Here is a 22,526-nt window from a genome sequence, read left to right as displayed (position 1 = left end):
AGTCTCACTAACTCTGCTGGTAGTTTATTCCAAGCATCAACTACCCTTTCAGTAAAATAATACTTTCTAAGATTAGTTTTGAACTTTCCTCCAGTTAGTTTGAGGTTGTGTCCCCGTGTTCACGATTTTGGACACGGAGAAAAACTGCCCTCCTGAACCTTATTTACTTCCCTCATGTATTTAAAGGTTTCAGTCAAATCTCCCCTTTCCCTTCTTTCCTCCAGACTGTACATATTAGGTTCCTGAAGTCACTCTCGATAAGTTTCACCCCCCGAAACCTTTCACCATTATTGTTACCGTTCCCTGGACTCGTTCTATTTTATCAATATCTTTGTGTAAGTGAGGTCTCCAGAACTGGTCACAGTATTCTAAATGAGGTCTCACTAAAGATCTATATAGGAGAATCAGAACCTCCTTCCTCCTGCTGGTGATCCCTCTAGTGATATAAAGATCTATATAGGGGGATCAGAACCTCCTTCCTCTTGCTGGGGATCCCTCTAGTGATATAAAGATCTATATAGGGGGATCAGGACCTCCTTCCTCTTGCTGGGGATCCCTCTAGTGATATAAAGATTTTTATAGGGGAATCAGAACCTCCTTCCTCCTGCTGGGGATGCCTCTAGTGATATAAAGATCTATATAGGGGGATCAGGACCTCCTTCCTCTTGCTGGGGATCCCTCTAGTGATATAAAGATTTATATAGGGGAATCAGGACCTCCTTCCTCCTGCTGGTGATCCCTCTAGTGATATAAAGATCTATATAGGGGGATCAGAACCTCCTTCCTCTTGCTGGGGATCCCTCTAGTGATATAAAGATCTATATAGGGGGATCAGGACCTCCTTCCTCTTGCTGGGGATCCCTCTAGTGATATAAAGATTTATATAGGAGAATCAGAACCTCCTTCCTCCTGCTGGTGATCCCTCTAGTGATATAAAGATCTATATAGGGGGATCAGAACCTCCTTCCTCTTGCTGGGGATCCCTCTAGTGATATAAAGATCTATATAGGGGGATCAGGACCTCCTTCCTCTTGCTGGGGATCCCTCTAGTGATATAAAGATTTTTATAGGGGAATCAGAACCTCCTTCCTCCTGCTGGGGATGCCTCTAGTGATATAAAGATCTATATAGGGGGATCAGGACCTCCTTCCTCTTGCTGGGGATCCCTCTAGTGATATAAAGATTTATATAGGGGAATCAGAACCTCCTTCCTCCTGCTGGTGATCCCTCTAGTGATATAAAGATTTATATAGGGGAATCAGGACCTCCTTCCTCCTGCTGGTGATCCCTCTGGTGATGCATCCTAGAATTCTATTCACTTTTCTCATTGCCTGGTCACACAGGCCACTGATTCCCTGCTGTGCTGAGCAGAGCGACCAGATGACAGATCCATGTCCACTCCACTTATGCAGAGCAGACATGGACACAGCCCACTCTGCTCTATGAGCATTTAGATGTAAAGGGACCGACTGCCCTACGATCTGATCTGGCAAAAACAAATGGAAGAGCATCCATTCCCCTCTACCTGGCCAGATCAGATTGAAAGTAGCCAAGTGTAAACAAACAGCTGACCTGTTTACATCCAACTGCCCATAGAGGAGAATGGAGGGTCCAATCGGGTCCCGTAAAATAGACAGACGGGCCTATTGAGACCTCTCATGTAAAAGGGGCCAAAGTGTTTTGCTTCTTGCAAAAAAACAGATACTATTTTACTTTACAGAACAAGGAATGTTTTATTCAGCTTTTATATTTATGTATTTATTTTATTTATTACAGGTACTTATTTAGCGCAGTTAATTTACGCAGCGCTTTACATGTACTGTATATTGTACATTCACATCAGTCCCTGCCCTCAAGGAGCTTACAATCTAACATCTCTATCTCACATTCATACATACACATACTAGGGCCAATTTTGACAGGAGCCAATTACCCTACCAGCATGTCTTTGGTGTGCAGGAGGAAACCCACACAGGCACAGTTTATATTTGTTGTAGCTTTGACTGCCTGCATGTTTGTATCTTTTTATGGTTTGTTTCTTTCAGAAATGGATTTGTTTCATCAATCAGAGAAGTTAATTTTTGTTAAGCATGGGATTCAGCGGATGATATTTTGGTAGAAGCACTACCAAACTGTTTGTTATCAGATAATGATTATTATTATTAATAATAATAATAATAATAGGATAATATAAAAAAAGAAACACTGGTGATAACACAAGTCCGAAAGGGATGTCCATGGGAAATTAGAAGTTTTTGCAGGTTACTGTTGCAAGGGACAACATAAGACTTGCTTTGGCCATAATAAAGAACATTGCATGACAAGCAAACGCTGCTAGGTAGTTATTGCGATTGCAATCCAGTGACCAATTTTGCTTCTTGTTTTTTCTCCAGAGAGGAGCTACCTTTCATTCAGTTCAGTGCTGCCATACCTACAGACAATTTTACTGTGCCCAATCTTCCACTAGCGATGACATACTGCAGGGTAGTGGAAGAGCCTCTTTCATTGGTGGAGCTGAATATTATATTCCTGCCTCAGACCTGCACATCTTTTAAGGAGCAACAAAGGTTCAAATCCCTCTAGATTGCATTTACCATAGAAACACCATAGAAATGAGATAATCAGAAAAAGAATGAGTGATATTTTAGATTCAGATAGTGTTTTTATAAACAGTAAAATCTGCTGGAAAAAGCTGTAAATTGTCCTGAAACATCTAACAACTGTAATTCTCCACAGAATTCCTTGAAGATTTCCATGCTGAGGGCAGGGAATGCGTCAACTGTGGTGCAATGTCTACGCCTCTGTGGAGACGAGATGGCACTGGACACTACCTGTGTAATGCCTGCGGACTGTACCACAAAATGAATGGAATCAACAGGCCACTTGTGAAGCCTCAGAAAAGGCTGGTAAGAGACCTCCCTTAATTGGATAGATGAAATTAAATGTTAGTGATATGTTTCACAGATTTCAGCCTAGTGCTTAGATATCCTAAAGAAAAGATAAACATGGGGACTGCCATTGATGACTTGTTTTAAAAGTATAATCTCTGTGGCTGTCACCCTGAACTTTGCTACTAATTAAAGGCCACAGTTCCTGAGGATGGATGATTGTAGATTCTGCTGTAAACTTCTATCTTCAGAGACAACAATATGTCAGCCTTTCCTGAAAGAATGGTAGCAGGAAGTGTTGGAAATCCATCACATCCAATTGTTTTTTTCCTCTAAAGTTGGCCATAGATAGATCGAATTTCTAATGGAAATTCTTAGGAAAAGTAAGTTTGTGCGAATATTTGCAGAACATTCTCAGAATATTAAATGTCAGTTGAAAGATTTCGTAACAATTGATTTTCGAATAAATGGACTTTACTGAACAAAAACCACAAACATTTCTTAGTTGAAAAAAAATTTCCATCCTGTTACTTTGAATTTTTTCGTCACTCTGGTCGAAAATTACCATGGATTTGAGCCACTAAAGAAAAATGAACAAACTTTCTTAGAACATTCTTTTCAGAAATATGGGTTTTTTTTAGGGCTGTCAATCGATTAAAATATTTAATCGCGATTAATCGCATGATTGTCATGAGTTAACTCGCGATTAATCGCACATTTGTATCAGTTCTAAATGTACCTTAAATTAATACTTTTCAAGTTTTGAATACATTAATCAACATGGGAGTGGACAAATAGACGCTTTATGCAAATGCATGTTTATTATTAGTGAAACCATACTTAACATAGGATGAAGACTGGACATCTATCAAAGGGACCATAGTATCAAAAGTCATATGTTTATCAAAGAACTTGTTCATGTCTATTATACACATGAAAAAACAACAACATAGAAATAAACGGTTCCCATTACTTCTCTTTCTTTACTCAATTTACTTACACAAACCTTACATTTTTGCACGATAGGGCAGCTCACTTCTTGTAAACATGCTAACCTAAATGTACATTTATTATTACTGAAATCACCCTAAACAGAGCATAAAGAACATTGACATGTTTTACAAAGAACGTGTTCATGTCTATCAAACAGGTGGGAAAAAGAATATAAAAAACCCACAGGTTCCTCACAGATTATTTCTCTTTCTTTGCACTGAGCCAGTTGCTCAAACAGACGAGCCTGTTTACATTTTCAGATGACAGGGCAGCTCGCTTTTTCTGAACAACATGTCCTGAGAGTGAAAACAATCTTTCACAAGGTACGGATGTGGCAGGTGTTGATAAGTATATGCGTGCAAGGTAGGCCATCTCACTGTGTGCCCCTTCATGATTGGACCACCACTGCAGGGGACAGTCCTCTATGGCAATAGAGGGCTCTGCCTTGTAGCGCTCCACACATTTCTCAATACAGTCCTCTTCATCATCATCAGATGAAGATTCTGGCACAGACATGAGACATGTTATCTTCTTAGGTGGTTCAGTTGTCAGTGTCACTGGTTTATCTGGCTGTGCAAGCCCCTCCCTCTTGAGCAAGGCACAGACTGAACTCCACACCTCAGCTCTGTCAGCCCTGCTCAGACATTTGAGGTCCTTAAACCTAGGGTCCAGTGCTGATGCAACCCTCAGCCATGTGGTGTTGGTTTTTTCCTTCCGTTTGTCCATGTCAGTTGTGAAAGTTTCCTTAAACTTAATCATGTAGGCTGGGTCATCTTCTGAGACCTCCATCACACGTGATAGATGACACAACGCGGGCAGCACAACTGAGCAAGAAACAAATTTCTCTCCTCCTAAAAGTTCACTCACATACCTGGAATAATAGAGAAAAGCACTTTAGTTAGACATAATGAATCTCTCACTCACTTTCAATCTCTCACTCTTAACACACGCACGCGCACACACACACACACACACACACACAAATATAATAATAATAAGAGTATCAATAAATTACCTGCAGTGTTCCAGCACAGTCTCCAACCTCTTCAGTTTATCAAATTCAGCTGCAGTTGGCATGTTGATGTTGCCTGCATGTAGGCCCAGTGCATCTCTCAATGGTTCTTGATTTCTCTCAACACGCTTTATCATTTCTAGGGTGCTGTTCCACCTAGTAGACACCTCCTGTACGAGTGACTCTTTCTTTTGAAGATGTTTGACTTGCTGCTGTTCAAGCTCGGCTGCGTTAGCAGGGCTATGCTTGAAATGACCCACTAACTTCCTGCATTTTGCCAAGGCGCCATCAAACGGGCTGTTTTGGAGAGAAACTGTGATGGCTCGGTGGAGGCTGTGTGCAATGCAAGGCATATGCTCGAACGGGAGCTGCCTGGCCGCTGCAATCATGTTGCGTGCACTATCAGTGGTCACTATTTTAATTTTGAGTTCAATGTTCCACTGTCTGGCTACTTGAAGAAAGTGCTCAGCGCAAACGTCAGCATAGTGTCTATCTTCTGTCTTCATAACGGTCAAAGCGTGAGACTGAAGTTTCCAGTGCGCGTCAAAATAATGTGCTGTGACGCCTAGGTAGCTATGGTTACTGAGGGAAGTCCAATAATCTCCGGTGAGCGCAACCGTGTTTGTCTGTCTCAATGCCTCCTGAACTTTAGCTTTCTCCTCTTCATATAAGTTGTGAATCTTGGTTGTAATGGTGGCTCTTGAAGGTAGTTCGTATGTAGAATCGTTAGATGCGATGCGAATAATTTCAAGTAGACCCTCGTCCTCGACCACATTAACTGGTCTACATGCTGTAGCCACCCATTTAGCTATAGTTGAGGTGAGTCTATTAGTTGTGGACTTATCCATCGATCTCCGCTGCAAACTTTGATCCATTGTGGTCTGCCTTTGACGAGGGGGAGGGGGGCTCTCCGTGTCAGTTGTATGCTTCGCCATCAAGTGATATTTTAAACTCGACGTGCTGCGGTGATAACTTAATTCACATCGACAATAACTGCAGATAACTTTTGTCTTGTCGACAGAACCATCAGACCTCGTTTTGTATATAAATTTTCCGTTTCTGTTTGCTGCTGCATCTTTATCTCTCCAACTACGGGCTAGGCCACGGGTCAATATATATGAACTTCATGAAGTGTTTCTTTCTGTATAGACCACAGAAGAAAGAGGGTCAATTTAGTCAGCAGTAATGTTTGAGGCTATTAGTGTGTAACATAGACAGTTTATTGATAAATTAAATATATTGGGGTTTAGTAACACCCGTGCAAGATAAGGTTGTTAGTGAATACAATCAGTGCATTAATAGGAAACAAGACAGACATAACATAAAGTGACAGATAACCGGCCGGCATATACTTCAAGTGATATACATATATTAATCACAACATGCTTTAATAGCCGTAAATGTTCTTGAAGGGGCTCCTTTTGGGCAATCGGTCGTCGATTTTAATTGGTGACTGTGTATGGGCAGTTGTTCTTATTGAGTTGCTCCGAGGGGTGGTTTTATCTAAGTATTGAAAGCAGGGCTGTAAGAACTACCAAGATTTCCTTGGTTGGGACAGCAGAATATGGCTGTATTGCCGTTATTATATAAACGTCGGTTCAGTACCGCATATAAGTGGAAACAGTGCTCCGATGGCTAAAAGCCATTTCTTCACCCCTGTGTGGTGAATGCTTTATTATGTACCTTTCTGCCGATCTGTAGGTCAGTGCGTCTGCTTCCGCTGTCCGCTCTCGTGCTGTCATCAGTCTCCGCTCTTCCTCGTGGTTCCTGGCGTCCGATGCTTGCTTGGAGCGATGAGGGGGTGTGCCGCCAGGCTAACTTGCGTAGCTTCGTCTGGACGTCGTAGGCCACGGGTCAAACAGCAAACAGGTGACAGGTGATGCGCGCTGCATTAATCGCGCGTTAAAAAAATTATCGCCGTTAAAATGAATCTGAGTTAATGCGTTATTAACGCGCTAATTTTGACAGCACTAGTTTTTTTACAATCCTTTTAAAATCCAATATGATTTTACTATCATATACTTACCTAGGTTTCATGATACTTCAGTCCACCGCTAGCTCTAAGGCTGAGAACCGAGCAATCAAACAGCACTGATCGCTTGGTACTCATAACTCCCTGAGCAGAGAGCTGCTGACTGTCAGTCACTGGCTCTCTGCTCTGCCTCCCCCACGCTCACTGAGCTGGGCTGGGGAGTGGGGGGGAGCAGCCAGCTCAGGCTCTCAGCAGCTTGCTGAGAGGCTCAGCTGGATGCCAGTCTAGGCATGTGGGCAGATCCCGGCCATATGGTCGCGGTCTTTCCCGAGCCTGGAGCAACTCTGTGACATCAGCCAACAGTGGGCTTCAGCTTGCCCATATGGAAGAAAAATGTATTTCCAATATATTTAGGGAAAAATATTTTGAAATATATTGAATATGGCCAAAATTGTAGCATTTCAAATATATTTCCAATATATTTGGGAAAAGTTAAACATTTTATTTTAAAATATATTTTTAATATATTTTTCTTCCATGTGGGTGCTGTCTGCTGAAAGCGGGTTACAGGAGTGGAGAAGCAACTGCACTCCTGTGATCCACAGGAATTGTACAGACGAACAAGCTATGGCTGTACTTCTCCTTTAAGCTGGCAATAGATGGATCAAATCTCAGCTGGTTCAGCAGGGACAGGTCGAGATTCGATCCATCTATGGGCACGTTGATTGTACCCAAATAGATCAATCGATCGACTTAGATACAAGCAACATGTCGGATTTTTAGAAGGTGATTATTGCCAGCAGCAGAAGTCACACAATCTATGGCTTTCTTAAGAATTTTGGTTCAAAATTCTACCCATCTATGGCCAGCTAAAGACAAGCTTGCAGAGCAACAACTGACATCCGATATAACCATTGCCCGATCCAAGGACAATCAGACAGTTCTTTAGTCAGTTATCTTACATACATGAGTTGGCCATGCAAAGCCTAACTTTTGGAAGCAATGCAACTTGTTTTAGAGTTACTTGAAGCAATCCTACAATATGTAGGTTTTTATAGTTCAGCAATCAGTCATTTGCTAGTTCCAGAAGTGTTTGGCATTGCAAATAATGTCTGTCCAGCATGCTGAATACCTGTGACTATAGCCAAAAAAGGCGTATGCTTTTTCCCAGCTTAGCGTATTAAAGACATTTTACTGGGTTTAAATTCCCGCAGTGTTCCATTGCTTCTATTGCTGCTATTACTGTTAAGCGAGTTGCTTTTAGCCCTGACACGAGACAGGGAAGGTGTCCACAGTACACCTTTGAAACGACAGTTGCTTTAGATTAACACCAAGAATTGCAGATTTTTTTCCGAGGTGCTAGATATTTTCCATATAGATTGATGTGTGAGGCTAATGAGGTTGTCAAAGGCAGTGATCTGGAAAAGCTGCAGTCTATAAAATCACTTTCCTCTGTGGAGCATTAGTGACGTTGTTATGAGCTTCTGGAGAATCCATCTACATTTAATGCAATTCAGCAAAGAGCACCAACAATAGGCCTTGTATGAATGTGTATAAAGGAGTAGAATGTTTGTGTTGGCTTTTTTTTTTTTTTTTTTTATTATTATCTAACCTATGCCAGGAAGATTTTTAGGCATAAAACCCATTTTTGTTAACAATTTACACTGCAGTCAGATGAAAAATATTTCCATTCAGACTGGCTAAAGAGGCAAGACCTACCTTCTAAGTGACCCAGACTTTCATCTTAGCATTACTCTTGTGCCGCTGGATGCCCTGTAAGCCTAATTTCCATGGTAGCCAGTGTTCATATTTTCTGACAGACCCAGAATCTGAGTTGGTTAAAAATGCAAAAAAAAAGTATGTTTTCTGATTCATAACACTGCCCGGCGTAGTAGTATGAGAGGGAGGTTGCACAGAATTATACAACAAAAAGTCCACTCAGAAGCATTTTAAAAATAAAAAAAACCTTGAATCTTGCATGTGTAAATTTTAAATTGAATATACTTGCGGTGCCAACGTTTCCTGACTGGCATTAGCAGCTCACTGATTTTATTTGCTGCTTGCAAATGCAGTTTCAGCCATAGACACTGAGATGCAGGTGGTGGTTGATTTACGTAATTTGAACTTGAATGGAGTTCAGAGTGTAGACCAGTCAATTTTCTGCTTCAATCACATGTCCAAATACATAGGCTTTTGGTTATGGGGACAGCCCCGGAGGACGCCTGAAGCAGCAGTTTCTTCAGGAAAGGTAAGTATTTCAACCTTTCTACTACTCTCTGTTTAATGGTTAGCACTGGCAGCACTAAGGTCCCCAGTTTGAATTCCAACCAAGACGCTACCTACATGGAGTTGGCATATTCTCCCTGTGCCTGCATGGGTTTCCCCCAGTTTTCTTCCATATTCCAAAAACATTCTGGTAGGTTAATTGGCAGCTGTTTAAATTGACCCTAGTATGGGTATGTATACATGTGTGGCAGGGACCGTAGATATTTTTCCACTCCTCTGGGTCATCGACACAACTGGTTTCAGTGCTGGCTGCAGAGAAAAAAAGAGGAGTGAGGAAATGCAAGGGGAGTATATGGGAGCAGAGGCGTAACTAGAATCTTCAGGGCCCCGGTGCAAGAAACCATAAAGGGCCCCCCCGGACCCCTGACCTTCCCTTCAAGCCTGGGGCTCTTCCCACTGATCCTGGGGCCCTTTACTCTCATTGCGGGGCCCTTTATTATGGTCCTTCAGCGGGGCCCTTTCACAAGTTCTGCAGTAAAAGTCCCCTTCCTGCAATCTTGGGGATTCCCCATGGTGGTGGAATGTCAGGGCCCGGTCGCAAGTGTGACCTTTGAGATCCTGAAAGTTCACCCACTGGTGTCAGTAGTTTTTATTTTTTGGTATTTTAATTGTATTATTTTTTATAATTTTATTAAATTTTTTTACAATGTCACTGACTATGACTCTGTCCATTCAGAAAAGGAAGGAGCTGGTGAATGACCTATTTACCGACCCCTTCCTGGTTCTCTATTGTGACACATCCCCTGCAGCAGCCGGCAGGAGAGGAACAGGAGCACAGTGGGGGGGGGGGGGGGGGGAGACTCAGAAAACGCTCAGATGTGAACAGAGGCCATTGAAATGAATAGGATTTGTCTTGTTGGGCTTTTTTTGAGCTGATCCTAGAGCAGAAAAACTCCCCAAAAACGCCCCAAAATGCCTACATGTGAACTTAGCCTTAAGCCCCATTTAAGCCACACCTTGTTTTTTTCAAATCTTTGTAGCTCTTATAGCTTTTCATTGCTGTTTTCCATTGGGTAGATTCCATTTACTTCTTGTGTGTTCACTGGAAATAGACTGACATTTTCCCAACAGTGACACAGGCAAGAAGATAATCTAAAGAAATCTCCTAATGCTTTACAACTCTATTTAAAACTGAAGGTCTTGTGTAAAGTTGGGCCTTACAGCAGTGCTGTAGGTAGGCACACATTGACACAAAGGGCCTGTTTACACATGTGCTTTGCGTAGTGTTGCCACCTCATCCCTTTAAACCTGAACACATGTTCATTACACAGGTTCTGAGACAAATTTAATGCAGATAAGGCACTAAGTGAGTTTATTTACCACCTTAATCAGCCACAGAACCTGTGTAATTAATACATGTTTGGGTTTGAGGTGGCCACCCTAGCTTTGCGGCAATGTGCAGTGAAACTCCCATGCTACAACAATGCGCAGTAAGGATGCACCTTATGCATTTTTAATTGCCCCAGCTTCATGATGCACCTAAACTATAGTATACTGCACTTCACCGCAATGATCTGTCTTTCTTGACAAATAAGTCCTAATTCTTCTTAAGGCAGTCTCTTGCCAGGCAAAATTGCTACTTTGGTGACCTCACTTTTCTCCATTGCAGTGAAGCACAGACCCATTTCCAGCATCCTAATGGGACAGCAATTCACTGATTAGATCCTGTCCCAGCAATCTCCATCTCTGTATTAGTACAGCCTGACTGACTCAGAGTGCTGGCCCTTCCTCCCTCTTCTAGTCTAAATCCTGCTCTATGAGAGAGTAGTATAAACACAAAGTAACATACTATAAAAAAAGTCGACTTTTGCAGCCCAGGTCTCTGTACAACTTCAATCCAATTTGTCCTGTGCACCAACGGTCACATTTTTGCTGGTCAATAAAAGGAACTAATAGATGCCTGGTGTACTGCTGGAGGCCACACAAGTGTGAACGTGGCCTTCACAAGTACAGCCGATTTTGACCTGAGCAACTAATGAGTTAAGCAACATTGGCATGTCCCTTTGCATTACCTTATCTGTTACAAAGCTGTACAATGTATAACAGGTCCAAGAGGAAACAGAACATGTGTTCAATATAGCCAGCACCGCTGTGTGCTTATTGTATACTGAGTCAATATAATAATCAGCAAACACAAAGTAGATCTAATACTAGGACAATATAAAGAAGAATACTGTCTGCAGTGGAGAGACAAATACTGTTTAACTAATACATCTCAAACAATTCAAACATTATAGTAATTGGTTATCAAGCAAGCAGGTACAAGGCAATTACATATGGGAAGGAATCAGTGACATAGCTTAGCAGCTATTGAAAGATTTCTTCCTGCTAGATGACATGACCCATTATGTAAATATGGCACAGTCTGAAGGTTCTTCCTGTCAGCTATTCAAAAAAAATAGATATGTACCATTGTTAGCAGGTAAGGAAAACTAATTACCTCTATACCAGCTTAGATTGCACCAGCTCCCACTGGTGTCACTTTATCATGTTGGTAAAAGCAAACAGGAACTTTAAATATAATTTACAGCCAAAGGAACAATGGGGTGAAGCACAGTAAATGGGGAATATGAATGAATCATCAAGCCATATGATAAAATAAATAATACATTTTGCAACCGTTGTTTTAATTGTTTTAATTGCCCAGAACTGCGCAGAACAGCTATCCATGAACTGGCATGAATATTCACAAGGTGGGCTGATGTCTTCAAAGGGATCCTATTGAGTTAGAAAAATGGAAGCTGCCCCAAGGCCCTCTTGAATAATCAAATCCAAGGTATCCAGAGTAAAAAATATTGGATTCATATTCAGTGCCACCAAACAAACCAATCATTGAAATCTCCCATACTAGGCTCCCAAGAGGTTAAAGCACAACTAAATGGCACAATGATCAATGAAATTTAACAGCTATTTTATTAGATAAATGTAAGAAATTCCTAAAAATGTGGCCCCTTTGTATAGTCTCATAACAAATCTGAGAGCCCTGAGTGTATATGACAATAATCAAAAGGTTGCCCAACACCCAGGAAAGAGGAATTCCCCCTCCTGTGCCTTTAAATGTCTCTTCATCACCCCCCCTCCCCCAATTTTGTGTTGCTAGACTTTCAATAGTTTCATTCTCGGTCTTCTAAGTCTTCCCCCTTTCCTGTGCTCTCTCATTTCTTTTTGGTAGTGCAGATATACCTAATTATAAAACCAAAACTACTTAGAGCCCTTTAAAGCTGCCCATTGATGGTATAAACTTTGGCCGGTGCAACAGTAAGTTGCCAAATTTCGATCCATCTATGGCTGTTTCCTCTAAAGATCAACTTCTGTAGAACAGGACTGTTGGAAAACTTTTCACTAACAACCGGCTGCAGCTGGCGCAGATCAGTGTATTCAGACAGCGGACTTGTCCCGACATCGCACAGCGGGGAGGATTCCTATATCCACCTTGAGTGTGTGGATGTGGGGATTCATTTGTTTTCTTTCTTTTTTTGTTTTGTTTTTTCAAACAGCCCCCGAAAAAAATAAAATTGGCATGTATGAACAGCCTTAGTGCTACCTTGCTAAATATGTAGAGCAGTACCAAAATCTAGATTGGCATATATTACAACTCCCATATAAAAAACAACACTTGATACCCTACTCAGTAATGCTATCCTCACACTGTATCATTTGAAAAGGATCATGGTATTATTTTGATACTCTATTATTGGTCTGTGGACCTTGTACTGGCATTGTACCATTAAATGAGCTAGTATATACTTTTACCTACATTACTTATAAAACATATTAAACATGAAAAATAGATGCTGCCATTACTGATTTGTTTTTTTGGAGGTGCTGTCATCTTGGGGTGATGCATGCTGGTCCAGCAGACACATACTTGTATGCTAACTTACATTACTTATCTCTTCTGCTCCAGCAAAGGTGTTGATTTACTAAAGCTGGAGAGTGCAAAGCATGGTACAGCTGTACATGGTTGCTAATCAGCTTCTAACCTCAGCTTGTTCAATTCGGCTTTGACAAAAAAACCTGGAAGCTGATTGGTTTCTTTGCATAGTTGCACCAGATTTTGCACTCTCCAATTTTAGTAAAATTTGCCCCAAAGTGTCCAACAGGTTTTCAGTATTCGTTTTTAGGATGTGCCACCAGTCTCCCAATCCTCTTCAAAAGGTTTTAATTCATAAGTCTCTACAATGTTGATCCTGCCCAGCCCTTCCTCTGTTGATTACAAAGCTCTTAATGATTGCACTATATATGTCATGTAATATACAGCTTCCTATTAAGTGCAAACTTTATTTATATTATGTATTATTCATTTTTGCTACTCATTTTACTGTAGTTTTTTTTCTCTTACCTTTGAATACAATTTTATTGAAAATGCAATGATAGAAATTGTATCATACATGTCCCCTGAATGGGAGATATTCATATCATACAAATTACAGTCTAATGTGGATAGATTTTTCAGTGCTGTTTAGCTAGACCAGTGGTCTCCAAAGTGTGGCCCGGGGGCCAAATGTAGCCCTTTGCTTGCCTTTGTTCAGCCCTTGGGGCACTATTCCTCCCACTGACACCAATGATAGGGCAATCATTTCTGCACTGACACCAACAATGGGGCACTATTCTTTCTACTGACACCAATGATGGGCCAATAATAATTCCCCTTATAACAAAGATGGGACATTTTTTACTCCCACTGATGCCAGGGTGTTTTCTGTCCCTTCCAATGACACCAGTTATGGGGCACTATTCCTATCCCTGACATCAAGGATGGGGCACTATTCCTCCCACTGACACCAATAATAGAACTCTATTCCTCCCACTAACGCCAACCATGGGGCACTAATAATTCCCCTAATAACATGTTTACTACCATTACTACCACTACCATGTACTACTGTATGTTTACTTCCACTGATGCCAGGGTGTTTTCTACTCCTACTGGCCACAGTCCAGCCCCCTGTCTGAAGAACAGTAAACTGGCCTTTTCGTTTTCTGGATACAATTTTGCCCAGGCTCCTTCCAGTGTGAGCAAAAGCCAAGGCTTTTGATTACATGTTCATTGCTGAAAACAAAGAACTTCAAAACTTTTTAGATCACATTATATATTGCCTGGGCTTTTGGGTATATGAAGAGTACTGAAGGGTGCTTGTAGCACCATTTTTTTCAGAAAAGGCAAGTTTTTCAGCCATTCTTTTGTTTCTTTTGTTTTTGTATTTAACTATCTCATCATAATGATTAACGAAGCATTGTCATTTTTTTTCATATGATCCATTTTTTAGAGTATGATGCCTCCTATTAGAAACACAGTTCATTCATCCAAATTATTTAATACTAACGTTCACATTTCCACGTATATGTATCAACCGGAGACAGTCCGGAAAATCATAATAGAACCTCATATTTGTACGACCGATGCGCTGTTCTTTTTAATATAAACAAGCGGCCCAGTTCAAAGTTAGAGAGCGAGGTTCTTGCAGACAAGGTCAGAACGTTGCCAGGGAAATGTGACCGGCCCCCTTTCGTTTAAAGTAAACTGAGAGGAAATTAGGAGTAAAATATGGTTGTTCTCCTGTCCTTGACAAGCCCCTGGGCCTTGCCATCGTCCATCACTAGCGCTGGAGATTTAGGGTTGAGGGAGGAACATTTGCAGAGACAATATTTTTGGAAGCAGCTAATGGAGCCTCTGCCTTTCTCTGCCTGTCTCCAGTTCTGGAGCTGCTGGTTGATGGGGGATTAACCCCTTCCTGGGCCTTTAAAGTCTTGCAGACCTTCAAGATAACAAATAGAACTTTGCGCAAGAAATGAATCTGCTCTAACATAGTGACACTCAGGCCTCATGCACACTGAACGGTATAAAACGCCAGCAGCGTTAGCTGTAGAAAGCTGTAGCTTTAGAATCAGTTTTGCAGCATTTTTTAGTGTTTTATTAGCATGACTATACTCCCAGAAAAGCTTGTGGCTCAAAAATGCTGATAAACGTTGAACAGCTGTGCTTTTTAGCGTTTTTCAGCATTTTAAAGCCTTAATAGAGTTAGAGATTTTTTACAGCTGAAAAACTCTTCTTAAAGCAGAGTTCCGGCCTCAAAATCGAAAAAATCGATTTTGGGCCATCCGCTTGCTGAGTGCAACCTGAAAAATAAATGGATACTGCCGATTTTTTATTTTTTTTTGGTCATTTACCTTATTATAGAAGAAAATATACTCAACTTCCTTCCACTTCCTCCCTCTGCGGCCGCGGCCGCGCAGTCTCTTCCGGTTTGCGATGACTCCTGGGAGCTGAACGTCATCGCTCCCAGGAGTCAAAGCGCCTGCACCGGCCCCGCTCATCACTTCCGGTGCAAGCACGGCATTTCCTCCTATATAGCTTCTGGGCATGCCCAGAAGCTGTGCAGGGATGTCGCGCTTGCACCGGAAGTGACGAGCAGGGCCGGTGTAGTGCATTGTGGGACTCCGATGTCACGGAAGAGGACACGAAGAGGGACGCTGCTCCTGAGATTACAGCGCTGGAGAAGAACTTTTCAAGGTAAGTATTTCTTCTTACAGGTAAGTGCGACCTGGGACAGTTCAGAGGCTATCCATTATGGAATGTACTAGCCCTGACTGTCCCGGGGGTATTTTTAGCTAAAACTGACCCCCGAGGCCGGAACTCCGCTTTAAAACCCACTAGATCTAGGTTTTTTTTCCAGACAGAAAACGCCCCTCCCAAAAAACGCTGATAACAGCCTGTGTGTGCATGGACACATAGGATAACATGCTGGGGAGTTTACTGGCTGCAGAGTTTATTGGCTGCAGAAAAAAACTCCAGAAGCCAAAAACAGCCTCTGTAAAAACGTCCCGTGTGCATGAGATCTTACTTATTCACTGATTGCAAAATTTGCTGCAGTACTTCAGAGTCAGAAAGGGGTATTCAGCGTTCCATTCCCACCTTCTTCAGGTGAACTGGCTCAATACACACGAGCTGTTAGCAAAGTGTTTGTCTTTATCTATGCTCCATTCTGCTTTAATGAGTGATGCTTGAAGTGTTTGTCAGGCATTTACCGTAAGCTACGGTACTTCACCAGTTCAATTCAATGGCTGCCTTGCTCAGGGCAATGCAGGAAAGGGAATTGGCCAATATATGTTAAAATAGTGGACCTGATTATAATAACATTCATTGATTTGTGTGAAACTATTTTATGTTGTATATATAAAAAATAAATGTCCTCTTATTAAATTAAAGTGATAATAAAGGCAAGTTAGTTTTTTGGTTTTAAGGTAACAAACGTGTTATACTTACCTTCTCTGTGCAGTGGTTTTACACAGAGCAGCTCTGATCCTCCTCTTCTTGGATCCCCCTCCAGCATTCCTGACCCCTTCCTCCTGCCAAGTGTTCCCAGAGCAAGCGGCTTGCTGTGGGGGCACCCTAGCAGGCTCGCTCAAAAGCCGCTGCTCTGTGTGTCTTTTTAGACACAGAGCCACTGATCATTCCCTCCCCGTCTCTCTTCCCATTGGCTGACTGGCTGTGATTGACAGCAGCTGCTGTCTCAGCCAATAAGGGGGTAGAGTCCCCGTAGAGCTGAGGCTCTTGTGCGCAATGCTGGATCGCGATCGGGCTCAGGTAAGTATTAGGGGGGCAGCTGCACACAGAAGATTTCATACCTTTATGCATAAAATGCATGAAGGTAAAAAAAAACTTTGAGCCTTTAGAACCACTTTAATTGTGTGCTTGTTAATTGGTTGGGGATAGTAGGAAACTTCCTACGTTTTGTACTAACAAAAAAAAGTTTGGCCTGCAAAGCAATTTGATTTATTAATTTGGCAGTGAAGAAATGTGCCCAGCTGACCAATTTGCTAATGTCCTCCCTACATCCCAGTGAAAGTTCTGGTCATCTCATTCATAAAAATGTGGGTGAATGACACCACAGGCATTGTCTGGACCGTTTCCCATCAAGCATCATTAGAATTAGATAAATCCAAGCCAGACCCAAGTTCCTGTGGATGACCATGGCCATCCCAGGCAAAGTAGCCATCACAGGGCCTCATGTATAAAAACAAAAAGGAAGGGAAGTAGACATATTGACAACAGTATCCAGATTCGAGCAGTCACAATTCTGCTATGAGAGAGGTCATACTTGCTGATGTTCTTGGTTGCATCTTTTGAAGAGGAGCTCTAACCATAATGGGGTTGATTTACTAAAAGCTGTGCATGGCATCCAATCAACTTTTAACTTCAGCTTTGTTCAATTAAGCTTTAACAAAACTGGAAGCTGATTGGTTTCTGTGCAGAGCTGGACCAGATTTTGCACTCTCCAGTGTTACTAAATTACCCCAGCATTTTCTATAAATACAAATGTAGGCAATTAGCTTATCATACATATTAATGTGTTAATGTTTTACAAAACTTGTGTTTGTTAATGTGCTATTTGTAATTATAAATTCAAAATTATAAAATCTAAATGGGAGCACGTATATTTGTACATTATATATATATGCGGGAACTTCTTCTTTCTTGGTAGTGCTGTGCAATAATTGTGCCCCACTATCTTGTTATTTTGCTGCAAGTCTGCTTGTGTGATTGAAAACAATAGACTATCCACAGTTTTTAATGTTGTGAAACAGCAGGCATGGCTAACAAGTTTCTTGTCAAATTGCTATTTAGAAAGGGAAGATTTAATTTTGTTGATAATATTTATTTTGGTTTCTAAGACCCCGTTCACACTGGGGCGACCTGTCAGACGACCTGGTCACCTGACAGGTCGCCTGGCATAGAGAAGCTGTGGACCCGTTCTAATAGGAGCGACACAAGTCGCTCTGACTTAGAAAAAGGGTCCAGAGCTTCTTTGGGGCGACCTGCATTGACTTCAATGTTATGAAGTCCGAGGCGGCCGCTGTGAGGTCGCCCCGGGAAGTTGGATCGCCCCAGTGTGAATGGGGCCTTAAGAATAAAGCATTTCCATGAAAAAGATACAAACAGTTAGCATAGGCATATTGTATACACATTGATGTCAAGTAAAAACAATGGTGAGTAAAGCATCATAAAAAAACCTAAACTAGCCATATAGCCTTCACCATAAGCCATGAACAATAAGATAAGGTAAAAACTAGAAGTAAAGGGGAGGGAATAAAGATCAGGCAGTGAATTGTAGTTCCTCACCCCCCAGGGAGAAAGTGTAAGTTTAAATATTTGGCCCACTTAAAGTGGTTTTAGACCTCAGACATGAAACACGAACAAAGCATATACCTCTATAGTGTGTACTTGTCTCAATTAAGAGCACTAAGTGTTATTTCGGTCTGCTGCTTCCTTCCTCTGTTATCAGCATCTGACAAGTTTTCCTGACACCAAGAGAAAAATGGTGACAGGGGAGGGATCTCCAGCTGATTTATAGCCTCAACTCTGTTCCTGTGTACTGTGTGAAGGGGGGTGTGTCTCTTCTCTCCAATCAGCTCTCAAAACTCTCCTCACTGAGAGCTACAGAGTGTAATTTCAGCTCCCTGCCCCCTTTTTCTGAACCCTCAGACAATCTTTATACATTTTGCACTTTGAAAAGATGTAGAAAAGAGAAGGTTGTAGATAAACAGGTACAACGTATGGAGGAGGCTTTGTTTAAAAGAGAATTTGAGGATTTTCTCTTTTTAAGAAATAAACTTACCTAGGTGGATGCATCATCTGTCTCCTACCGGCTCTAAGACTGAGAACTGAGCGATCAAAGACTGCCGACCACTCGGTTCTCAGAGCTCTGTGAGCAGAGAGCCGGTGACTGTCAGTCACCGGCTCTCTGCTCTGTAACCCCCCCCCCCCCCCACGCACTCGCTCACTGGAGTGCTGTGCTGTAGAGGGGGCGGAAGCGGTTGGCTCAGGCTCTCAGTAGCTTGCTGGGAGGCTGAGCCGGTTGCCGGTCCAGGCATGTGGGCAGATCCGGACCATATGGTCTCGCTCTTTCCCAAGCCTGGACCAGCTCTGTGACATCAACCAACAGCAGGCTTCAGCCCGCTGTCTGCTGAAAGCGGGTCACAGGCATGCAGAACGAACTGTGATCCACAGAAATACAACCAAACAAGCTTTGGCTGTACTTCTCCTTTATTATCTGTGCATCACCTGAGGCCAGTCACTTCACTGGGTATATGTTACAGTTTACAACCACTTAAAAGTGTATGTAAAGCCAAAACTGTTTTTTTTTTCCCTCAGTTTTGGGTAAGTTGAGGAAGTTTTAAAACCTTTGCCAGGTATTTATTTCCATCTGTGTCCTAGCAGGGGAAGAGGTATTCCCAGTCAGTGGAACAGAAAGTGATATCATTTTTATAGCTGTCACAGAAACAGGAGGTAAGCAAAATTCTTCCTAGGGGGACATCTGTTACAGTGACAACTGTCTGAAGCCGGCCATAGATGGATCAAATCTCGCCTGGTTCAGGAGGGACTGACCGAGATTAGATTAATCGAAAGTGCAGGGTGGTTGTACTGAAGTCGATCCATCAGTCAACTTCAGTACAACCAGCCTATCAGATTCTGTTTATGCTGTCACTGCTGGCAGCCAGCAGTGATCATCCAGAACAAAATAGTGCTGTGGCAGGGATTCCCCCAATAACACTGACCATGTTGAAGAGGGAATAGGGCAATTATCTTTCCTTTAATCTATGGTGGAAGGAAATAAAATTGCATTATCTATGGCCTTTGCTTTGAAGAGATAGCATCATGGTGTTAATAGAGGACAAAAAATGATATCTCCCTAATGGGATGCAAAAGACAAAGAAAGAGTTTTAGAGTGGAGAAGGATTAGACCCTTTATAGAGTTAGTTGGGACTCCGTTTTTCCAGACAGGAAAAGGGTGTAAATCTTTCTAACAGATTTACAGATAGCAGTAAACACCAGACAGGGGTTCTATCCCTCTTAAACTCAATCCCAAACTAAGAAAAAGAGTTTTGACTTTACATACACATTACTCTTTCCTTATTCTATACAAAACTGAAAATAAATTGGCTAAACATACACTTTAATGTCATGGAGAGCTCCCTGGCAGAATTTCCAGCTCTAACTGCTGCATTCTCCATACTGTAAAATAAATAAAAACACAATAAGGGGAGTGAGACCCCCCCTAGTAATGGCTGCAACGAGTCCTTCTTTGCTGTTTTAAGTTGCCTATTACCAGCAGGGCCTCAATACAGTTAACAGATTAACGTCACACCATTCTTCATTGCTCTAAAGTTACACAGTGTTGCCATAGCAAAAACGCAAGGAAAAATGAGGTGTGATGGTGTTGTACGGCCGTGGCTGTAATTTTTCCCTTTTTCCACCATCTTTCTTTCCACTTTCTCATTGCGAAGTGACACATTCTCATGAACAAGTCCACTAAATCAGAGTTAGCCATGTTGTAATGCGGCTTTCAATACATTTGCTATGATTTGTTGCTTGGTTTAGGGCAACATTGTGTTTTTAAATCAGTAAAGTACATCTTATGTTAAAGTAGATGTAAATCCTTACATTTCGTTTTCTCTGTGAAAATAAATAGTTGCCATGTTTACTTTTAATAAAATACTGTTTTCATATTTTTTTTTATTCTTTTGGCCTATTAGTACTGCAGATTTCCTGCACCCTCTTTTGGTCACTTCATGTCTACATGTACTTGCTCTATTGTTGCTTTGACGTTTTTGCTCTGGGCTTTCCTCCAGATGATGACAACAGTGGGCCCTGCCTGTGCAATCTGTCAGAATTATTGTTGGGCCAAACAACCCCCCTGTTCGATTCGCACCAGAACCCCTGAACATGTAAAAAATTCAGACTTTGGGAACCGAACTTGAAAAATCAAAAGTCCCCAATTTGAAGGCTTATATGCAAGTTATTGGCCATAAAAAGGGTATGGGAGCTGGGTACTGACCTGAGGAACATATATCAATGCCAAATTTTTTTAAAAAAGATTGTTTTTACAGGAGCCATGATTTTAATGATGCTTAAAGTGAAACAATAAAAATGGAAAAAAAAAAAAAATATATATATATATATATATATATATATATAATATATAGTGCCTGGGGGGGTCCCCTTAGTTTGCCTGTAAAATGGTGCATCTGTACCGTGTATAGAAGCTGCTGCAGCAAAACTGACATTTATAAAGAAAAAAAATGACATTTAAATTGCTGGCAATACAATACCATTGCCGCCAACACAAAAATGTTTAAAAAACAAGGCCCAGGCCCTTGGATTTTAAGGGGAACCCTACGCCAAAATTAAAAAAACAAATCTAAGGGTCTGGTATGACTTTTTTTTGGGGGGGGGGGCCCACACCATTTTTTCTTTTTTGTGGGTTATTTTTTTTTTACGTTTTTCTATTGCCGGCAATGTTTTTTTTTCAATCAGCTGTCACCGGGGAAGTCTGATGACTCATTCGTTGTTGAGGACACCGCGGCTGGCATCCTGGCTTGCTCCATAACAACCAGCTATTGACTGTCCCCCGATTGGGCAAAGCTTTGCCAAGTCAGGGCTTAGAATGCACTGTGCAGTGCGCAGGGCACTGTGGAGCGCACAGCGGATGAACATCCTACCAAACGCTCCTTAAATTCTGGTGTTTGCCAAATGGGCTAACAGGCGATGTTTTTAGGTGGAACCTTTGCTCAGCCTAAACTGCTCACCCAACTCTAATCTAGATTATAATGCACGATTATGTTAGGAGCCAGCTGTTCCCACATAACAGGAAGTACATGAACACTGACCTTCATGGCGGGGTCACCTGGTATTAATTTACTGAAAACTGCAGAAAATAAAATAGATTAAAATTACTTTTTAAAATTCCATAAAAATGTTATAGTTTATAAGGAATTTGAGTTTAACCTACTTTGCTTAAAACAGCTGTCAGAACCAATCATCATTTATTTTCCCCCAGAGCATATTAAAGTGATACTTTAAATTGTCACTTCTATTTCTGTATAGAGATGATGGCACTGTAATTATTTTAATAAAAAAAGCATCTAAGCACTTTTTCCTATTCAATATACAGCTGTCACATGGCCCAGCTCTCTCCCTGCCTGTCTGCAGGGAAACATGATCAAAAAAAAAAAACAGCCTTTGGAATACAGAGTAAAAATAAATAATTAATATCAATAAACTGCTTTAAATTGTCATACAAATATATATTTGAAATAAATCTTTATTATTTTTTGGCAATAGCATGATGTGGACGGATTTATGCAAGTCACAGGCTGTGTCACACCCCTCCAGCCTGTGTCTTAGAATAAGAGGGAGGTGAAGCCTCCATAAATCTACATGTAAAATCCCGCATGATTGTGTTTGACAGGTTAGTGGGCAGTAAGGAGGAGAGAGGGAGTGGGCTGTCATTTACTACTGTATATACGCCCACATGTGTGACTCTAAAGTCATATGGGCTGCTCAGATGTGATAGGGGAAATGCTCAGCAAA

At 41.5% G+C, this 22,526-nt stretch overlaps 2 protein-coding genes across 2 annotated transcripts in view; one reads left to right on the top strand and one right to left on the bottom strand.

Annotated features, from left to right (window-relative positions):
- The window catches only part of GATA5 (GATA binding protein 5), a 63,689-nt gene that overhangs the window by 34,049 nt on the left and 7,114 nt on the right, over nucleotides 1-22,526 (top strand). The window contains exon 3 of the mRNA XM_082271211.1: nucleotides 2,737-2,906. Within this exon, the coding sequence (XP_082127337.1) occupies nucleotides 2,737-2,906 (170 nt within the window). The remainder of the gene's footprint in view (nucleotides 1-2,736; nucleotides 2,907-22,526) is intronic.
- On the bottom strand, nucleotides 4,080-21,541 carry LOC309566944 (E3 SUMO-protein ligase ZBED1-like; the record flags this gene model as incomplete). The annotated part of the gene is made up of 3 exons (XM_082272269.1): nucleotides 4,080-4,752; nucleotides 4,897-5,989; nucleotides 21,478-21,541. 3 exons carry the CDS (start codon nucleotides 21,539-21,541, stop codon nucleotides 4,080-4,082), a joined length of 1,830 nt encoding a protein of 609 aa, XP_082128395.1.

Source organism: Pelophylax lessonae (assembly GCF_965119305.1).
Source record: "Pelophylax lessonae genome assembly, chromosome: 11".
Classification (NCBI taxonomy): domain Eukaryota; kingdom Metazoa; phylum Chordata; class Amphibia; order Anura; family Ranidae; genus Pelophylax; species Pelophylax lessonae.
This window is presented reverse-complemented; position numbering and strand designations above follow the sequence as displayed.